Source organism: Arachis hypogaea, chromosome 13, assembly GCF_003086295.3.
Source record: "Arachis hypogaea cultivar Tifrunner chromosome 13, arahy.Tifrunner.gnm2.J5K5, whole genome shotgun sequence".
Classification (NCBI taxonomy): Eukaryota; Viridiplantae; Streptophyta; class Magnoliopsida; order Fabales; family Fabaceae; genus Arachis; species Arachis hypogaea.
Genome location: NC_092048.1, coordinates 141,028,327 through 141,047,122, shown reverse-complemented (window position 1 = coordinate 141,047,122; position 18,796 = coordinate 141,028,327). Strand labels below are relative to the sequence as shown.

The following is an 18,796-nucleotide window of genomic DNA, read 5'->3' as shown; positions in this document are numbered from 1 at the left end:
TTTTTTGAACTTTATAAACAAATTAATACATTTTAGTTGTAATTATTATTTTAATTTTATTAATAATTAAGATTTTGTTGCGTATTTATAATTATTATAAATATTTTTATAAAATTTAAAAGTTTTATTGTATTAATAGTTACAACTAATCATGATTCATTTAAATTCTAATTTTTTTAGTCAATCATTTAAATTTAATGAAATTTTTAAAATAAAATTAGTTAACAAATTAAAAGAACTGACATTTAGAATTTAAATACATTTATAATTATTAATTATGATGCTTCAATTATTTATATTTAGAATTTTTCATATTAATTTAAATTAAATAATATTTAATTGTTATAATTTAGTAAATCTTTAATAATGGTAAATAAGTAGTGATCAATAATTAAAATTGTTTGTAGTTAAAGTACTTAATAAATTATTTTAGTCTTGTAAAGAAAATTATACAGGAATTTTTAAAATAGTGAGATAAAAAAGTCTTTATTTTATATCATAATAAACAAATTTTTAATAAATTAGATAATAATAATAATAATAATAATAATAATAATAATAATAATAATAATAATAATAATAATAATAATAATAATAATAATAATAATAATAATAATAAGTGAAAAATAGATAAATAATAATAAAATATAGCGATATAATAATAGATTAAGTTTTTCTATGGTACTGTTAGCATACTCGAGTCGAGTCTTTTCAAGTCCTGAGCAAAATGGAGCAAACCACTTAGGATCTATAGGTGTGGATCTCGTAAACGCTCTCACAGATCCCAAACCAAAACCCTCCGTTTAATTCGATTTTATCATCTTCACTGTTCTACACTGCACCATCCAATTTCAGATTCATAGAGCACAACTGACCAGCCAACCATGTCTCTCAATCTCCGCCAGAAGCAAACCGGTAATAATTCCTCTTTCGCTCTCAATTCAAATGAATGATTACTCCATTTTCAATTCAATGCATTGTGTTTGATGTTGCTTGATTGAATCGGATCCAGAATGCATCGCGAGGATGCTGAACCTGAACCAGCCGATAAACGCGTCATCGACGACGGCGAACGAGGAGGTTTACAAGATCCTGATCTACGATAGGTTCTGCCAGAACATCCTCTCTCCATTGATCCACGTCAAGGACCTTCGCAAGCACGGCGTCACCCTCTACTTCCTCATCGACAAGGACCGCAACCCTGTCCACGACGTCCCCGCCGTCTATTTCGTCCAACCAACTCCCAACAACATCAACCGCATCCTCTCCGACGCATCCCGCACCCTCTACCACTCCTTCCACCTCAACTTCTCAACCTCCATCCCCCGCCCCCTCCTCGAAAACCTCGCATCCGGCACCCTTGCCTCCGATTCCATCCAGCGGATCTCCAAGGTCCACGATCAGTACTTGGAATTCATCACTCTTGAGGACAATTTGTTTTCCTTGGCAGATAAGTCTTGTTTTGTTCAGCTTAATGATCCTTCTGCTGGGGACAGGGAGATTGAGGGGATTGTGGAGAAGGTTGTTAATGGGCTCTTCTGTGTTCTCGCCACTTTGGCTGTTGTTCCAATTATTAGGTGCCCTAGGGGTGGACCAGCTGAGATGGTTGCATCTGCATTGGATCAGAGGCTAAGGGATCATTTGTTATCCAAGAACAATTTGTTTAGTGAGGCTGGGAATTTTGTTAGCTCGTTTCAGAGGCCAGTGTTGTGTATCTTCGATAGGAACTTTGAGTTGGCGGTGGCAATTCAGCATGATTTTAGGTACCGGCCACTGGTTCATGATGTGCTTGGGTTGAGGTTGAATAGGTTGAATGTCCAGGGGGAGAAGGGTGGGATGAGGTCTTATGAGTTGGATAGTTCTGACCCCTTTTGGGCTGCAAATGGGTCGCTGGAGTTTCCAGCGGTTGCAGAGGAAATTGAGACTCAGCTGAATAAGTATAAGAAGGATGTGGATGAGGTGAACAAGAGGACTGGTGGGACACATGGTGCTGAGTTCGATGGGACAGACTTGATTGGTAACACAAAGCATTTGATGAACGCAGTGAACTCGCTTCCTGAGCTGACAGAAAGGAAGCAGGTTATTGATAAGCATACCAACATTGCCACCACATTGTTGAGTGAGATTAAACAGAGAGCGCTCAATAATTATGTGAAGACAGAGAATGCAATGATGAGAGGGACCCTTGAATGGAAAGACCTTCTTGGCGTGCTTAAGGGACCGGGCACCAAGATGGATAAGCTTCGTTTTGCCATCCTGTATCTTATTTCCTCTGAAACCATTAATCAATCAGAAGTGGACACTGTGGAGGCAGCACTAAGAGAGTCAGAGGTTGATACTGCTGCTTTTCAGTATGTGAAAAAGATCAAGGCATTAAACGCGTCCTTTGCATCGGCAAACTCTGCCAGCAGAAGTAACATTGTTGACTGGGCTGAGAAGCTCTATGGACAGTCAATTAGTGCAGTCACAGCTGGTGTTAAAAATCTGTTATCTGGTGACAAGCAGCTTGCATTGGCAAGGGCAGTTGAAGCCTTGATTGAAGGAAGGCCAAATCCCGAAATAGATTCATATCTTATATTTGATCCACGTGCTCCTAAGTCTGGTTCAGGAACAAGTAGCAGCCATTTGAAGGGGCCCTTTAAGGAAGCAATTGTATTCATGATCGGTGGAGGTAATTATGTTGAATATTGCAGTCTGCAAGAGCTTTCACAACAACAGCAGCCTCCTAAGCACATTATATACGGGGCAACAGAACTCCTGACTGGAGTGGACTTCGTAGAGCAGCTTACAGTGTTGGGACAAAAGATGGGTTTGGGTAACGTTGCTTCTACCTCCTCAGCCCAGTAGTTCAGACATGACCGTATTCACATTTCGGTTTGCCAATTTATTCTTTGGTACACAAACATTGTAGTGAGATAGGGAAATTCAATATGCTTTTGATGATCAACGTCTAGAAAGGATAAAGAGTTTTGTGCTTATATATTGCTTCATAGATTATAAATCAAAGGGAGCTGCTGATCTCTTATAGTTTCCTGTAGTGTAGCCGTTTAAGTTTTTGTTCATTGTATTAAAAGGTTTTCATTTAAAAGCATGATATCTTGCCTATAACACAATCCTCAATGCTTTCATTTCCTGTGTAGTGATGATTGAAAAGGCTCGGTCATTGAATATTATTGATGTACAACTATTATGAGTTTATGTAATTTGAATCTTATCATTCTTTTAAACGTTCTTGTTTAAATTTTTGTCGACAGATTTAGCGAGTCCTACCTCCTCAATCACTTGTATCCAAACCAATCCTTCGGTTGTAGAGTTATTTATATTTATTAGGCTGGTTGTTTCTGTTGTGGCTCTTTCTTAATGTTTCTCTACACTAGCTAAGAAAAAGGTGATAAGTTTGTTGCTAACTGAGTCTGAGTAATACGTGGAATGGACATTGGACGATGAGATGGTTGTATTATAATTTATATGGCTGTCACTCCAACATTCCTGGCCTTGTTAAGTAGCGGTAGTTTGGGCGCTATACTCACAGCCTACAACACTTGGGGTGGGGATAAATAGATGGTAGTAAAAAGGGTTGATGTATAATGTATTAAATTTGAATTTGAATCCGGTTTTACCAATATAAGTTATTGATTCTTCCTTTCCATTTCACTGTTAAACCAAAATGACCCACCAGTGAGGCAGTGACTCTTGGTGGTGGGAGGATGAAAGTTCGCCTATTGTACATTTAACGTTAAATTTATTCAGAAATTTCTCCAATGACCCTCTAAATTGAATGCAAAAGTATGGTAAATTTGCCATCAAGCATTAACATAATGCAAATTTACATTAACAAAATCTGGTAACACGTTACATCTATCAAAATGAACAATCATAGAATTTTTCATTTGACAAAGAAATTGTTGAGGTATGTTTAAGCCTAATATTAACATTGGTTCTATATGAACATAAGGTACAAAATGGGTTCTTGAGGTCAATTTCCATCAGAGCTTGATGCTTTATTTTCAATCCAGATTCTACGTATTGCCTAGCTAGCTGCACACGAGATTTTTGAGAAGCTTAAATCTCTTGACAACTGCAAATTATTTGGTATAGTCATAACAAAACATGATAGTACCTTTTCAACTTTGCAAGGGAAGACTGCAGCTATTTCTGTTATTATATAGGCAATAGTTTCCTACTGCCATTATTCATGACTTCAAATTAATTTGCCAGCGCCACATCCACTTGTAACCGTACTACACACATCCGAGTGCAGGCGGATGCCAGAAGCTGCCAGCTGCCAAGTAGACATGCAATCATGATGATATTTGCACATCAATTTCATAATCACTGAGTTTCTGCTTAGCTCACAAAAGAAAATTTAAATGCAGTTGAAAAATCGTAACAATTTACCGATCTTCTGAGTTGAGACCAGTTATTGCTATTTTGGAAAATATCTCTGCCAAAAGAAATGCAACATTATTTATGTGATCTATGAGAGCAGCATGTAAATGCTAGAATTTCACAGGTTAACCAAGAATCAAAGAAATACTATACAAACTTACCTCAGTTACCTCTGAAAATTTGCCAGAAGCCAAGCTATTTGTCTTTCAAGTCAATCAAACTAATATTTAGATGAATATCTACTTTCCAGAGGCAGAGAAACTCGTTTATCCTGCCTTGCAATAATAACAATGTTTTAAGTTGAATGTGATTATCTCTATCAGTAGCATGATTAAGAATCTACCCAACTATACCCTGTCTGCTTCTTGACATTATTTTTTTCCATCAACACTCTCACTCGCTCAGCATCATCCCACTGCCCTAAATTAGCATACATATTATATAACAACACATAAGGAGCTGAACTTTCTGGTTCAAGACGGATCAAAGCTTCAGCTGCTACTTGTGCAAATTCTACCTTGTTATGCACTCTACAACCACCAAGTAATGCACCCCACACAGCCTTATCAGGTTTGAATGGCATGCTTTTTATCACATCCAGAGCTTCCTGAAGCTGCCCCTGCCGTGCCAAGATGTCCACGAGAGAGGCAAAGTGCTCAATTCTTGGCTTGATACCATAGTCCTTAATCATGGAACTGAATTGCCTCCTCCCCTCTTCAACTAATCCTGCATGAGCGCATGCATTCAAGACCGAAATAAAGGTTATATAGGTAGGGTGAATTTTAAGCCTCTGCATCACTTTAAAAAGTTCCAGAGCCTCAGAACCTAGTCCATGAAATGCATAGCCTCCAATCATGGCATTCCAAGTGATCACATCTTTATAAAGTTTCATCTCATTAAACACAATGCATGCATCAGCTATTGCCCCACATCTAGAGTACATGGTAATGAGGGAATTATTTATTGGCATGTCAGGAAGAACAATCTTTGTGATAAACTGATGGATCTGTTTACCAAGGTAGAGATCCACCAATCCAGCACACACACTGAGAACTGATGATAAAGTGTGTCTATCTGGTCTCTCTCCCTCAAGTTGCATCTGAGAAAAGAGCTCAATAGCACCATTATAATCTTCATTTTTTTCATAGCCAGCTATTACAGAGTTCCATGAAATCAGGTTTTTGTTGGGCATCCTCAAGAAGAAATCTTTTGCAAGTCCTAAATCACCATTTTGTGAATACCCGGTTATTATTGAATTCCATGAAAGTGCATCAGGACTTGGCATTTCAAGGAAAAGCTTTGAAGCTTCTTCCATATCTGACACCTGAACATAGCCACTGATCATGGTGTTCCAAGTACAAGTATCTCGTTCAGTCATCCTGTCAAAGAGCTCCCTAGCAGAAACAATGTCTCCTGTTTTCACATAGCACATCATCATTGAATTCCATGAGACCACATTTCTCCTGAATCTCCTTTCACTCTTATTTCCATCTTCACCTTGATAATCTGGAATCTCATCAAAAAGGCACCGAGCTTCTTCCACCATACCTTTTTGGCCATATCCTGCGATCAAGGTGTTGTAAGCTGCAACCAAATCATCCTTCCCATTATCTCCCTCCCCACATTCATGCAAAATCTTAGCAGCAACATTCAACTCACCATTTCTCACAAGCCCTGATATAAGTGCATTGAAAGAAGCTGAATCACGCACCGGAATCCTCCTAAAAGATTCAACAGCTGAATCCACATCGCCATTCAACAAAAACCCAGTGATCAAAGCATTGGAGGACACCACATTTGGCTCAGGCATGGCATCAAATAGCTTCAAAGCCTCCTTCATCCTCCCATTCTTGGCATACCCACTGATAACTGTGTTCCAAGAAACACAATCACGTTCCTGCATTTCGTCAAACAGCTTCCTACCCTCCTCAATGTACCTACTTCCGCGGCATGAAAAGTAACCCGAAATGATGAGGTTCCAAGACACGATATCCCTTTGGGGCATTTCATCGAACAGTTGCCGTGCCTTGGCAATCTCTCTGCGATGCACATAACCACTCATCATCGAGTTCCAAGTAACGGTGTTTCGCTGGTTCATGGAATCAAAGAGTGCTCTCGCTTCGCTTAATCTACCGATTCGAATCAAATGTGAAATCTTCTTGTTTGCGTGGTATAGCAAAGGTGGCGTTTTGTGGGATTTGGTGAGAGAAGCTAAGGTGCGACAGCATGAGATGCAAGGGAATTGGAGTATGTTTCTGCTTCTTAGTTTCCTTAGAGCACCGTACAACGGCGCCATTCTCGAAACGAGAAAATTAGACAATTGGTTGCCGAAATTGTTATTTGGTTTCTGTTAGTTAACAAGTGAACGACAAAGTTAGAACCTTACAGTACGTGTGGGCGGAGGCGGAGGCAGTGGTACCCGCAACGGGAGAGGTACTGAGGTAACAACAACTTTACATGTTGGACATGGATGTAGTGATCATGTTTGTACTTCCAATTTCAAGGGATGATCATGCATTAATGGATTCATCCATTTTAAAATGATACAGCATATGAAGTTTATCGTTTTGGCTTTGCTTTTGTATTACTAGTGTGTTTTTACGAATAATAACATGAGAAAGCTATTTATTGAAAAGAGCCAACTCCGACATATCAAATTTCATTTTTAGTTTTGAAATTCCAAAGATTTGGATAATAATTTTTTTTTTTAATAACAGACATCATTTGTAGTTTTAAAATTCAAAAGATTAGAATAATAATTTTGTTTTAAACTAATTAACTCTAATTGACTCACTGCTAATTGATTTCAATCTCACCTCAACTTTTTGTAACAAAAAAAAAATGAAACACCATAACAATAATAATAATAATAATAATAATAATAATAATAAATGATTCTTTTTTATTAACGAGAAGAATTAAGGGTAAATACCCTTTCCGGCCCCTGAGCATTTTAAAGTGGGACATGTCGCACTTTTATCATCCAAAAACCTCTAACAGCTCCTCAACCATCAACGTTAGTGATCGTTTTGACCCCTGTGACCGGTTGCCAACAGGTTGCCCAGATGATGTGTCAGGTGGAGGCTGAATTGTCAACCCCTGGTGCCACGTGTAAGTATAAGTTGTTGAAGGGACTGAAAACCCCCTCCCTGCAACTGAAACGGCGTCGTTGCCTTCGATTCAAAATCCCCCCTTTTTGAATGATTGAAAGGGCTTAGGGTTTGCATCTTGTTGCTATGTGAGAGCACCTGCAACAGTGGACATGGCGACTGCAAATTCTGTTGCTTCATTCAGTCGCAAGAAAAGATGCGGTGTGGGTGAGGAAAGTTGGGGCAGTGGAATGAGTGCCGATAGAAGCATTCTGGAAGGAGCAGAAAGAAGGATAAAGAAGAAATTTGTTCCTCCAGTGTGCAATTGCGGATCATACGCCATTTTGTTCGAATCTGACACTTCAAAAAATCCTAGGAGGCTTTTCTTTGGTTGTTCTTATTTCAAGGTAAATTTTTTGAAATCGTGAATATTTGGGTTGTTGCGTTATTTTGGTAACTAGTTGGAGTTTAACAGAAGACATGTTTGATGTAGAACAACACAGGACATTGCAAATACTTTGTTTGGCTAGATGAGTATGTTGCATCTTTTTGTATTGATGAAGTGCTACAAGATGGAGTAGCAGACCCAACAAAAAAGATGGAAGAAAGAATTGCAGAGATAGAAAAGAAAATGGATGAGGTCAAAAACGAGGAGAAGAACAGTGGTGCTCTTAGCAGATGAAAAGCGTTTGGGTTGATTTTGCTGGGCATTGTAATAGGAAAGGGATGTAGTCTAGTTACTGCTGTATAATATTAATATTACTTTGTACTTGTAAATTCAGTGTTCTGTAATGGATACAATTTCTGGATGTAGTGAAAGAAAACAATATGAAATTGTAATCAACTATGGCTATGGATTAATAGACATTGTTTACTCAGCTATGAGTATTTTTTTGCATTTCACAGCCAAGAACATCAGTAAGTCTAAACACCCATAGCATAGTAAAGTAAAATATGGTAGTTCTAACCCTAATTTCCTGTAAAGTAGGCTTCGGTCTCTGAGGCATGGGTTTGGTGTGAGTGTGGGCAGATGTTCCATCCTGAACAATGATGTGAGATTACAATTAAGTTATAATATTCCCTGGAAGAAAGATAGAAAAGCAAATGTTCTTTAAAATCATTCCATACCTTGTTATTTCTCCTGATTTTTGGTTGCCAGTTAGGGTTTTTAGGTGCTCCCTTACATGTTTTGAAATAGTGGCCACTTTTCTCGCATTTGCTACAGGTAACCTGGAAGGTCCTTCTGACCTTGTTGCCATTAGTTGGAGCTGGAAGTGTAGCTAATTCCTTTCTCCTCTTAACCGGTCTACCAATAGGTCTCACAATTTTTGGTGGATCTGCCTTAAGTTGGTCAGTTGGTTCCCAAAACTCTTCACTGGGAACAGGGTTGATACAAATATCATATGTCTTCCTTATGGTCTCCATAGTGAGAAATGGAGACACGAAGTCCTCAGCGGATTTCACCTTCACCCTGGATATTGCTGCAACAGCATGAACACAAGGTACACCTACAATACATAATTTCATAAAATTTCATAAATATAACATCATCCATAGCACAACAGCATTACCAGAAAATTGAGTGGAATGACATTCATACACCTAACCTGTGAGCTGCCATAAGTTGCATGTGCAGGTTTGATTTTTCAGGTTAACACCAAGCTTCTGTGTATTCCTGGATACCTCAAATACAACCCTGTCATTGTCACCACACTATTGAGCATTCCACTTGTGACTTTGTGGCTTAATCCATTTGTCCAATTTCATTTGTTGCACGCCAGCCTTCCTTTATATGCCCCTAGAATTCTCTTGTGTCTAGCCGTTTTGTTCATAACATGAACCCGTAGCTCCTCACACAGTGTCAGAATTGGTTTCTACCTAGCCTCCACAATGACTGCATTCCAAGACTCACACATATTGTTTGTCACAGCAGCATTCTTAGGATAGTGACTGAAAAATGCCCTACACCATACATTAGTATCAAACTTACTCATGTACTCCCAAGCTCCATTACTCACAGTTTTCAACCTATCCATTGCAGCCTTGAACTGAACTGGAGTTGTGCTCCTAGCGAATTCCCAAACACAACCTTTAACCTGTTTGTCCCTAAACCTCTTTTCACAATTTTTCCACATATGCAGCACACAGTTCCTATGAAATGCATTTGGCATCACCTCTTGGACTGCCCTCACAAGACCTTGCAGAATAGTACCTCACACAGTTAACATATCAGAAACTAACAATAGTAAAGGCTATTCTAGTAGCTACGTAACTCACCTTCTGTTGATCAGACATCAGATGCCATCCAAATAGCATGCTTCCCCCAAAGTCTTCCTGAAGGCAAGTCAAAAACCATTTCCAATTATCAGTGTTCTCAACTCTGGTTACCCCAAATGCGATGACAAAAACATGATTATTCGCATCTTGTGTCACAGCAGAAAGAAGTTGGCCTCCGTAGTAACCCTTCAAGAAACACCCATCGAGCCCAATGAGTGGCCTGCACCCATTCCTGAACCCTCTTTTGCAAGCATCAAAACTGATATACAACCTCTGAAACAAGTTTGGCCCTTGTGGATGGGGTAACGTGTTCATATGTGCTGTGCTTCCTGGATTGCTCTTGTGTATCTCATTCAGGTAGTCTCTCAGTTTTTCAAACTGTGCCCCTTCACTGCCCAACACAGTCTCCCTAGCTTGCTTTATTGCTCTTGTAATCATCTTCCGATTCAGTTGAACATTATAGTCTTCTTTCATATGTTGCATGGCCTCCTTAGGTGTCAACTTTGGTTGTGTCTTGAGTCGCAATCCCAATTTCTTAGCCACCCAATTTTTATCAACAAGATTTCTTCCATAGTCCCTTCCACATGTGTGCTTACTGTGAAAGGTCTTGACCTCAAAAGACATGGTCACCGAGTTCTTGGACACAAAAATCAACCAAGGACAATCTTCCTCTGCACAAGCTGCTCTAACTCTCCCCGGCTCATTCTTCAGGTACATGCAATCCCTTCCATCTTGCACAAACACATCCTTAAGTGCTCTTTTAAATTGCTCCATAGTTGCAAAATGCATACCTAGCCTAAACTGCACCTCTCCAAATCTTTTCCCCTCAGTAAAATCTGGACCACTAGGACCCCTCTCATCATCAGATGAAACGGGAGTCACAAAACCCTCAGATTCATATTCATATACAATGTCAGCACCATCAACACCTTCCTCACCACCCTCAGTTGCAGCCCCCTTTTGCCCCGCATTTCCAACACTATCTGGGCCATCCATATTACCCAGATCCGGCCCAAGACAGCCTCCACTACCCGGGCCTTGGCCTAACACTGAATCTCCACTGCTAGGCCCAATTTCCATTTCCCTATTCAGAACATGTTTCCTCCTCCTCTTACCAGTATATCTCCTGGAGGCCCTTCTCTTGGCCATAGTCTTAGGTGAGCCAGACTTTGAATTTTTCTTCTTTTTTCTTTGTACATGAACAGAGTCATCAGAACTCTCAGTCTCATACCCAGAAGGAGGAGGCTTGTAGGCTTCATCTTCAGCACTCTCGTATAAATCATAGGAGAAGGAAGAAGATTTTTCAGAACCTGTCACCACCAATACATCCTCATCTTCAGAATCCACTTCCTCCACCACAGGCTCATCATCAGTTACAACAGGAATATCCACTCCATGCTCAAAGTAAAGGTGGAACTCCTTCAGATTATTTCTCATGGTGAAGTCGCACATATCGTTGATCTCCTTGTCACCATAAAGCACATGCAGACCATCCTCGAACTCAATAGCAGTTGGGTCATGTCAGTAGATTTCTTTGTATGTCAAGTACCCCAAACCTTTGAAAAGTTCTTCCAAGTCCTTCTTATTTACGAAATCAATATCCATTAGAGGAAACTTGTCTACCTTCCCGCCTAAGTAATGTAGCTTACCATTAGCTCTTAGAAGCTTTCCGCCATGGTTAAATACAAGGATCACAAACACAGACATCTGCCACATTTATAATCCAGATCATTAATGTTTTACCGTAATGCACAATAATGCCAACAACATTATCATCACTAAAAACATTACAAACATATTTTATTGTCCAGAATACTCACTACGTTTATCAACCCCTACCATTACCAAACCATAATTAAAAATAGAGTTTATTCTAAAACCACTTTATCCATTAATCATACTGATCAATACGAACGTAAAGCAGTTCACACCCCTCATAGACATGCATGGAAAACAATTACATTCTTCAACTAACAACGTCAAAATCGAAAAAAGTAACTAATATTTCACTGTCGCCTCACACAGTCAACAACTAACTCCACCACACGTAGTAACTAACCTTTCACTGCCGTCTCACATAGTTAACAACTAACTCCACCACACGTTCGTCGCAGATTTCAATATGCCAAAGTTCCGTTCTAGCTTCGTGCAATGGTTCTGGAGGAAAACAATGGTGGGAGATGAAGTGTTAGGACTTTTTAGTGAATGAGTGAAAAGAAGAAAGAGATTACAGTAAATGTACCACGATGTTGAGGGGGATTTTGAATCCAAGGCAACGACGCCGTTTCAGTTGCAGGGAGGGGGAGTTGACAACTCAGCCTCTACCTGACACATCATCAGGGCAACCTGTTGGCAACCGGTCACAGGGTCGAAACAGTCACTAACATTGATGGTTGAGGAACTGTTGGAAGTTTCTGGATGATAAATGTGCGACATGTCCCACTTTAAAAATAGGAAATTTAAGAATTGATCATCTTTTAATTACCAAATCATTAACAAGAAGATACTTATTTTAAACAAAAAAAATTAAACCAAATTAACCGTAATTATTTTTGAAACTTCTTCAGAGCTTATAAAATAAACAAAAACTTCTCCAAATAAAGATAAAATAGAACGAGTAATTCGAAATAATTTAATATTTTAATTATAATCCATGCAAAACCCGAATTAATTCAGACAAAACTTAAAAAAAAAAAACTAGTGTTCCAAGCCAAGACATCACTGTAAAAAGTGCCCCCTTTTTAGTATTTTAATTTTGGACTACCAATGTTCTGATAGATCATATAAATATAACAAACAGCAAAAATACTACAACAGCAACGAATCAGGCCTTCAAGCGACCGAAAAACTTCTGCTTCTCTTGAGTGGTCTGGAAACGCCCATGTCCAAACTTGGAAGAGGTGTCGATGAACTTGAGCTTGATGTCCTCAAGAGCCACACGAGAGGTCTGCTTCAATAGTGACTGACGAAGAGTCAGAACCCGCTTTTTAGGTCCAACACAGCATCCCCTGACCATAATGTAATCATCCTTTACCACACCATAATGAGGAAAACCACCCATGGGGGTAATCTCCTTCTCCGTCCTGTCAAATTCGGTGATGGCAGTATGTGATTCTTGACCTGACTTGCCAAGCTTGTAGATCTTTTTATTCAACTCAGTTCGGTGATGATATCCATTCTGCCCAGCCCTAGCAACTGTGAAAGAAACACGAGCAGGGTGCCAAGCACCAATACAAGCAACCTTCCTTAGACCCCTGTGTGTCTTGCGTGGAAGGCGAGTGACACCCCATCTAGTTACAACACCTTCATAACCTTTACCCTTGGTCACACCGATGATGTCTATCATCTCATCTTTTTGGAAAACAGCATCAACTGGGATTTGCTTCTCAAAGAAGCCATAAGCATAGTCCACTTTCTGTGCAATAGTCCCACCATTGACTTGGATCTCCATCAAATGTGCCTTCTTCTGCTTAAGACCCTTCAACTTCCTTATCTTCATTAAACCAAAAAATACATAAACACATCACGTCAGAGCATAGAAGGAGAGGCTTGTAAATCATTTAAGAAAAAAGAGAGATCCTTTAGATAACACAAACAAACCTGACATCATAAACAAATACTACTTATTTAATTAAGAAGAGTTATTCACCATATGGCAAAGACACCATCAAAAGTAAGCTATGTAAGAAAGATGTATGGGTTACCGAGTCATGGTTGAATAGTGCCACAAAGGCATTGTATATGTATGACTCGCTCAACTTTACTGGACACCTCTCACAAATTTCCCAAATGTATCAAACGTTTACATGAGAAGATGCAAGATATCAGACAAATAGAATTAATTGACTTACCTGTGTATGAGCCAGAATGCGAATGACAGTTGCATATTTTTTCAATTTCTCAAGTTGGGATTCAATATCTTTCTTCCCCTCCTCAGTCTCATACTTTTTTGAATACTTGTTAAATGCTTTCTTTTTGGATTTGCACCAGTTCTTGTAAAATCGCCTCTTGACTTCCTCACTTAAATGCTGAGCCCAAACAGTATTCAAAGTGCGAAGACCGCGGGGTGTCTTCACATATCCTACAACTCCAACAACCACCAATGGAGGGGTCTCAATGATGGTAACAGCCTCACATGTCTCCTTCTTATGAAGCTCTGTAATTACATAGAATACGATCCATAATACAGAGAGAGAGAGAGAGAGATAAAGCACAGTAGGTAAACAAAATAATAGATCCACATAAAATGATCATATCGTGATAATTAAGAGTAGATTATAAAAGCAGGGATAACAAGATTATAAAAGGCATCCCAAATATTTTCCACACCAGATACAGATACCTAGTAATTAAACATAATCAAACAAGGCGATATTATTGAAATTTAATTCATGTTTACAAGTGCCAGGAAAGAAAACCAACATATTGTTCTAAAATGATATAGCTCATAAATAGTTGTTCATGGTATTTAAGTTCAAACAAATTATTTAAACAAAAAATAGGTTGTGGACTATAAAGATTTTATATTGACTGGGAAAATTATGTTAAGTTACATAACTGCAAAATACCATAGCTGATCAATATAGTTAACAAGAGCACTCGCTATAGTATCATGTTATCAAAATTATTAACTAGAAGCTATCATGAGACCACTTACAGACATCAACAAAATAACATGCTTACTTGATCCAGGCTTTTCAACTTCTCTAACAATGTGGGTCATTCCAGCCTTGTAACCCAGGAAGGCAGTAAGTCTGCAAGGTTTAGTAGGATCATCTTTTGGGAAAGCCTTCACTGCAGTAGCAAAAAGAAAATTAGGTAAGGGGGATCGAATAAAACACACATTGAAACCCAATCCACATCAACCAGGTGAAAAATTACATAGATTAGTGCACTTCAGGAAAAACTACAGAAATTTCGGATATAAAACATTCAGACATTAAAAATTACAGATACATATTTGAACTAAAAGTCCTCTCTGATTGCAAAGAGGTTCATGTAAAGGTGAAGCAAGAAAGAGACAAAATAAACATAGCCTGGAACACCTTTGCTCAAAAGAGTGAGGTGGAAGTACCATTAGTTACTTACCTTGGGCAAGAGAGCTAACAATCCATTGCAAGATGTTTTAAGTGAACAAGGTAATCAACATATTCTACTAATGCTTAAATATTAATTATAAATAATAACGTATAAAAATTGTTTAAAACCCTAGAAGCATACATGAATCACAGTCTTAGTAGAAAAAAATTATTTGATTTTGACTCGTTTATATTAACTACCAAATGCTTTTTCAATAATAGGAGCAATAAAAATTTCTAATGTACACAAAGAACAAATATCACAGAACTGAAAGCCTGCAAAATATATTAGCATGGAGAATTAAATATCCACACATATCAAATGCTTGGAGAGAAGAAAAAAATGAACCCATACAGTTAAGTCCTGGAAATATATACCAGCTCTTAAGGTTGGAATCTAAGTAATTCATTAAAAAATAAATTTAGCTTGATGACTGATATAAAGTTCATGGTTACTACTGTAACTATGTAACTATAAAAGCTTACTTTTAGCCAGCTCAAATAAAAAGTTGGTCAAATATATTTGATATTTGCTACAAATGCATATAAATAAACATGAACTCACAGTAATGCAGCATATTCCCTCCTATAAATATCAATATTAGAAATTAGAAAATCATATTAAATTTGAACATTGGAAAAAAATATATTTTAGAAATAAAAATAGAAAATATACATGTGCAAATGTATATAGTTCACAGGAGATATAACCTCAAATATGATAAAAGAAAAAAGTGTTTCCAACTACACATTGCAACACAATAATCATATCAGCAACTCCATGCAATGACGAAGAAATGCTTCCATACCAAAGGCCTATGGCAAAATCTATGCCAATTCTCTGGCTCCTTTATGTGTTCCGTTCCAAAAAATCCCCACAGAGGAATTTGGATAGAAGGGCCGTTTCAAAGACTCCAGCCTTGATAAACTAATCAGTTCTTTCTGGAAGCAATTTCACTCATCAACATGAAATGGCAATTCAATGATTATGCATCAACAAATGCACATGCCATAAACCTTTTAACTTTTAAAATAAAAAATAGGAACCGTTCAAAATCATGTAACTGTAGAAGGTTATATCATTTCCGAAAATCTCTTTCACACATACCGGTTAAATACTTCAGCTAATTTCACTAACTAGCTCAAACAAAAAAACCAAACACAAAGACGCATATAACCTTTTCCACGGTGACGAGAAGCTCGCTTCCTTGGAAGAAAGCCAAGAGAACCGTGTCTCGGGTGCTCGAATTTCCTGTGAGACATCTTAACCTAACTCAACCATAGAAGAAGAATTAATCCGTAAACGCATATCTAACATGACATAAGTGTAACAGATCCATCAAAGTAACAAGAAAGGCAACGTGAATTGTAATATCCTCCGTAGTAGATTAATTAAGATCCACAATGTCAAATGCACGCAGATCAGAGCATAAATTTAATTGACGAAAATTGATAACGCACCTAAAGAGAGCGAGAAGGAGCAGATTTCGATGTCGATTATCAGATGCGCAGCTCTCAGCAAAGTGAGTGAGGTAAGTTTCTCAGATGAGACACTGCGTTTATATATAGAGTGCTATCGTGCTGTAACGCCGCCGCGCTTCCAACTGTGTTGTGCCCTAAAAATGAAACGTGCTTTCGGATCAAAACTTTTTCTAAGAGATCCAACTAGTTAGGCCCCAAATAACCAAACCATGACCATCAGGCCCTAAAATCCATGAAAATTAATATCTACTATATATCAATTGTATTTATCGATCTTTAATTAAAAAAAATCAACTCTTCTATAAAATAAAAAATAATTTTTTGATAACCTAGAAAAGATTAAATTCTATATAGTATTATGAATTGACGATGATGATGATATTATACCAAAAACAAAATCCATAACATTAAACTAAAAATGTTAGCGTGTGATTGGTTTGTATTTTTTCTTAATATTTTTGTTTTTAAAATTTTACAAAAAAAAATTAGTGAAAACAATAAAATTTTAGATTTTATTTTTATCTCGTATTGTCTCTTTCTTTTTTAACAAATTTTCGAAAATAAAAAATACTAACCACACCTTAATTTTTTTTATATTTACTTTGTATTTAAATTAATACAAATCAACTTTTTTTTTTCACTATAAATACTAGCATCCTAACATTCCTCGTTCATTATTTCTGGGGTAAAAAACACAAATAAACCATGAGAGGAAAGTTGTTACATGAATAAGCCAAATGAAAGATTGATTCACAAATGAGCCAAAGCACACTTATATGTAATTCGAACCTATTTGGTTCGAACTATATTTCCACGTAAATCGAACCTATTTGGTTCGAACTTCAACATCATAATTCGAACCCTATTGGTTCGAATTACACACAAATTGTTTGCATCACATAATTCGAACCTAATTGGTTCGAATTACTTAAAGTTGTAAATCGAACCAAGGTGGTTCGAATTACTAAGGAACAGACCTGAATGCGGTTGCCGGACTTGTCGGCAAACAGCTGAGTGCCTAACAACATCATGATATAGGCACGAGCAAATCGGCATACAGTCTCCTCATCGGCTCCCTCGGGGCACTCTCCGAAAGTCTCCTGGAACCAGGTGCAGTTTACTGCATACTTCTGAACCTAGCTCGGAGGAGGAATCACTCCAAGCAACTCCTCGAACCAAACCTAAGCTGGACGTCCACCCTCGATATACATATGGAAATCTGTAAGGCAATCGCTGACATAACGCCCGTCCACTGCCAACCCCAACTAGTACGCCACGTCCTGAAGCGTGATCGTGCACTCTCCGAAGGGCATATGGAAGGTGTGCGTCTCAGGACGCCACCGCTCGACGAAGGCGCTGACAAGGGGCTCATCTAACCTGAACCATCTATCGTTCAGCCTAGCCAGATGGTACAACCCGGCCATCTGCAAGTAGGGAACATAACACTCATCGAGTGGCATGCCTTGTTGCTGCCGCATGCTCCTGATGCATCGCTGTGGCTGCGCATTAAATTGACCGCATTATTAGAACCACATACAATACCGGTAACAAAAAAAAAACTAACACAATATACCACTTACATAAACCATCAACACAACCACATATAAAACCACTTACATAAACCATCAACACAACCGCATATAAAACCACTTACAAAAAACCACTTATCCTAAACCACCAACTAAACCGCATGCAAAACCACTAAAGTAAACCATTTGCAATACCACTACAATAAACCACTAACTATACCACCTAACATAAACCACTTACATAAACCATTAACACAACCGCATATAAAACCACTTACATAAAACCCCTTACCCTAAACCACCAACTAAACCGCATGAAAAACATCTTAAATAAACCATTTGCAATACCATCACAATAAACCACTAACATAAACTGCCACTAAAACCACATGCAAAACCACTTACTCAAATAAATCGTGTGTATAAAATTTTCTATCTACTAACCTCGTCGTTGATGACCCCGGCTATATGAGCAACCCCGTCCAACCGGTACAGCCTTGCAGGATCGTCCCCCATCAGCTGAGTCTTCGGTTCAACTATTTCTCGGATCGAATCTGGGTCGTTTTCTCTGGAATTTTGTGGGATAGGGGAAGTGAGAAGTGGTTCGAATTTGCTTGATTCGAACTCCTTATATAGCCCAATTGAACGTAATTCAAACCAGTTTGAATTAGTGGACGCACTAAATCATGAGTAATTCGAACCAATTAGGTTCGAATTATGTGATGGGACCAATTTGTGAGTAATTCGAACCAAATAGGTTCGAATTATGTCTTAGCAGTTCGAACCAAATAGATTCGATTTATATGGAAACCTAGTTCGAACCAAATAGGTTCGAATTACATAAAAATATACTTTGACTCATTCGTGAATCAATCTTCAATTTGGTTTAATCATGTAACCATTTTTTTCCAATAACTTATTTCTATTTTTTACCCTTATTTCTATTTTTTAT

At 38.1% G+C, this 18,796-nt stretch overlaps 3 protein-coding genes across 4 annotated transcripts; 1 reads left to right on the top strand and 2 right to left on the bottom strand.

The window, feature by feature from the left end:
* The first annotated feature begins 661 nt into the window (after positions 1–661).
* LOC112792308 (SEC1 family transport protein SLY1) lies at positions 662–3,227 on the top strand. The gene is made up of 2 exons (XM_025835495.2): positions 662–915; positions 1,013–3,227. Exons 1-2 carry the CDS (start codon positions 885–887, stop codon positions 2,845–2,847), a joined length of 1,866 nt encoding a protein of 621 aa, XP_025691280.1. The 5' UTR covers positions 662–884; the 3' UTR covers positions 2,848–3,227.
* A 583-nt stretch (positions 3,228–3,810) lies between these two features.
* On the bottom strand, positions 3,811–6,989 carry LOC112792307 (pentatricopeptide repeat-containing protein At1g62260, mitochondrial-like). Its single transcript, XM_025835494.3, has 4 exons — positions 4,551–6,989; positions 4,399–4,444; positions 4,121–4,282; positions 3,811–4,038 (listed from the first exon to the last, which is right to left on the bottom strand). Exon 1 carries the CDS (start codon positions 6,683–6,685, stop codon positions 4,721–4,723), a length of 1,965 nt encoding a protein of 654 aa, XP_025691279.1. The 5' UTR covers positions 6,686–6,989; the 3' UTR covers positions 3,811–4,038; positions 4,121–4,282; positions 4,399–4,444; positions 4,551–4,720.
* Positions 6,990–12,376: 5,387 nt separating this feature from the next.
* On the bottom strand, positions 12,377–16,540 carry LOC112792306 (large ribosomal subunit protein uL3). Of its 2 annotated transcripts, XM_025835491.3 has the most exons (5): positions 16,295–16,540; positions 16,012–16,102; positions 14,439–14,549; positions 13,607–13,911; positions 12,377–13,248 (listed from the first exon to the last, which is right to left on the bottom strand). In XM_025835491.3, exons 2-5 carry the CDS (start codon positions 16,094–16,096, stop codon positions 12,580–12,582), a joined length of 1,170 nt encoding a protein of 389 aa, XP_025691276.1. In that variant the 5' UTR covers positions 16,097–16,102; positions 16,295–16,540; the 3' UTR covers positions 12,377–12,579. The 2 variants fall into 2 exon arrangements, with proteins under 2 accessions (XP_025691276.1, XP_025691277.1); XM_025835492.3 differs by lacking the exon at positions 16,012–16,102 and having other exon boundaries at positions 16,295–16,515.
* Positions 16,541–18,796: the final 2,256 nt, after the last annotated feature.

What these genes read in the sequence shown, in the direction of transcription:
- LOC112792308 (XM_025835495.2), top strand. Translation starts at nt 885, where the DNA reads ATGTCTCTCAATCTCCGCCAGAAGCAAACCG. An exon ending in TCTCCGCCAGAAGCAAACCG is followed by an intron (nt 916 to 1,012) that starts GTAATAATTCCT and finishes AATCGGATCCAG; the next exon opens with AATGCATCGCGAGGATGCTG.
- LOC112792307 (XM_025835494.3), bottom strand. Translation starts at nt 6,685, where the DNA reads ATGGCGCCGTTGTACGGTGCTCTAAGGAAACTAAGAAGCAGAAACATA.
- LOC112792306 (XM_025835491.3), bottom strand. Translation starts at nt 16,096, where the DNA reads ATGTCTCACAGGAAATTCGAGCACCCGAGACACGGTTCTCTTGGCTTT. An exon ending in AGTTGAAAAGCCTGGATCAA is followed by an intron (nt 13,912 to 14,438) that starts GTAAGCATGTTA and finishes ATGTAATTACAG; the next exon opens with AGCTTCATAAGAAGGAGACA. An exon ending in GCATTCTGGCTCATACACAG is followed by an intron (nt 13,249 to 13,606) that starts GTAAGTCAATTA and finishes GGTTTAATGAAG; the next exon opens with ATAAGGAAGTTGAAGGGTCT.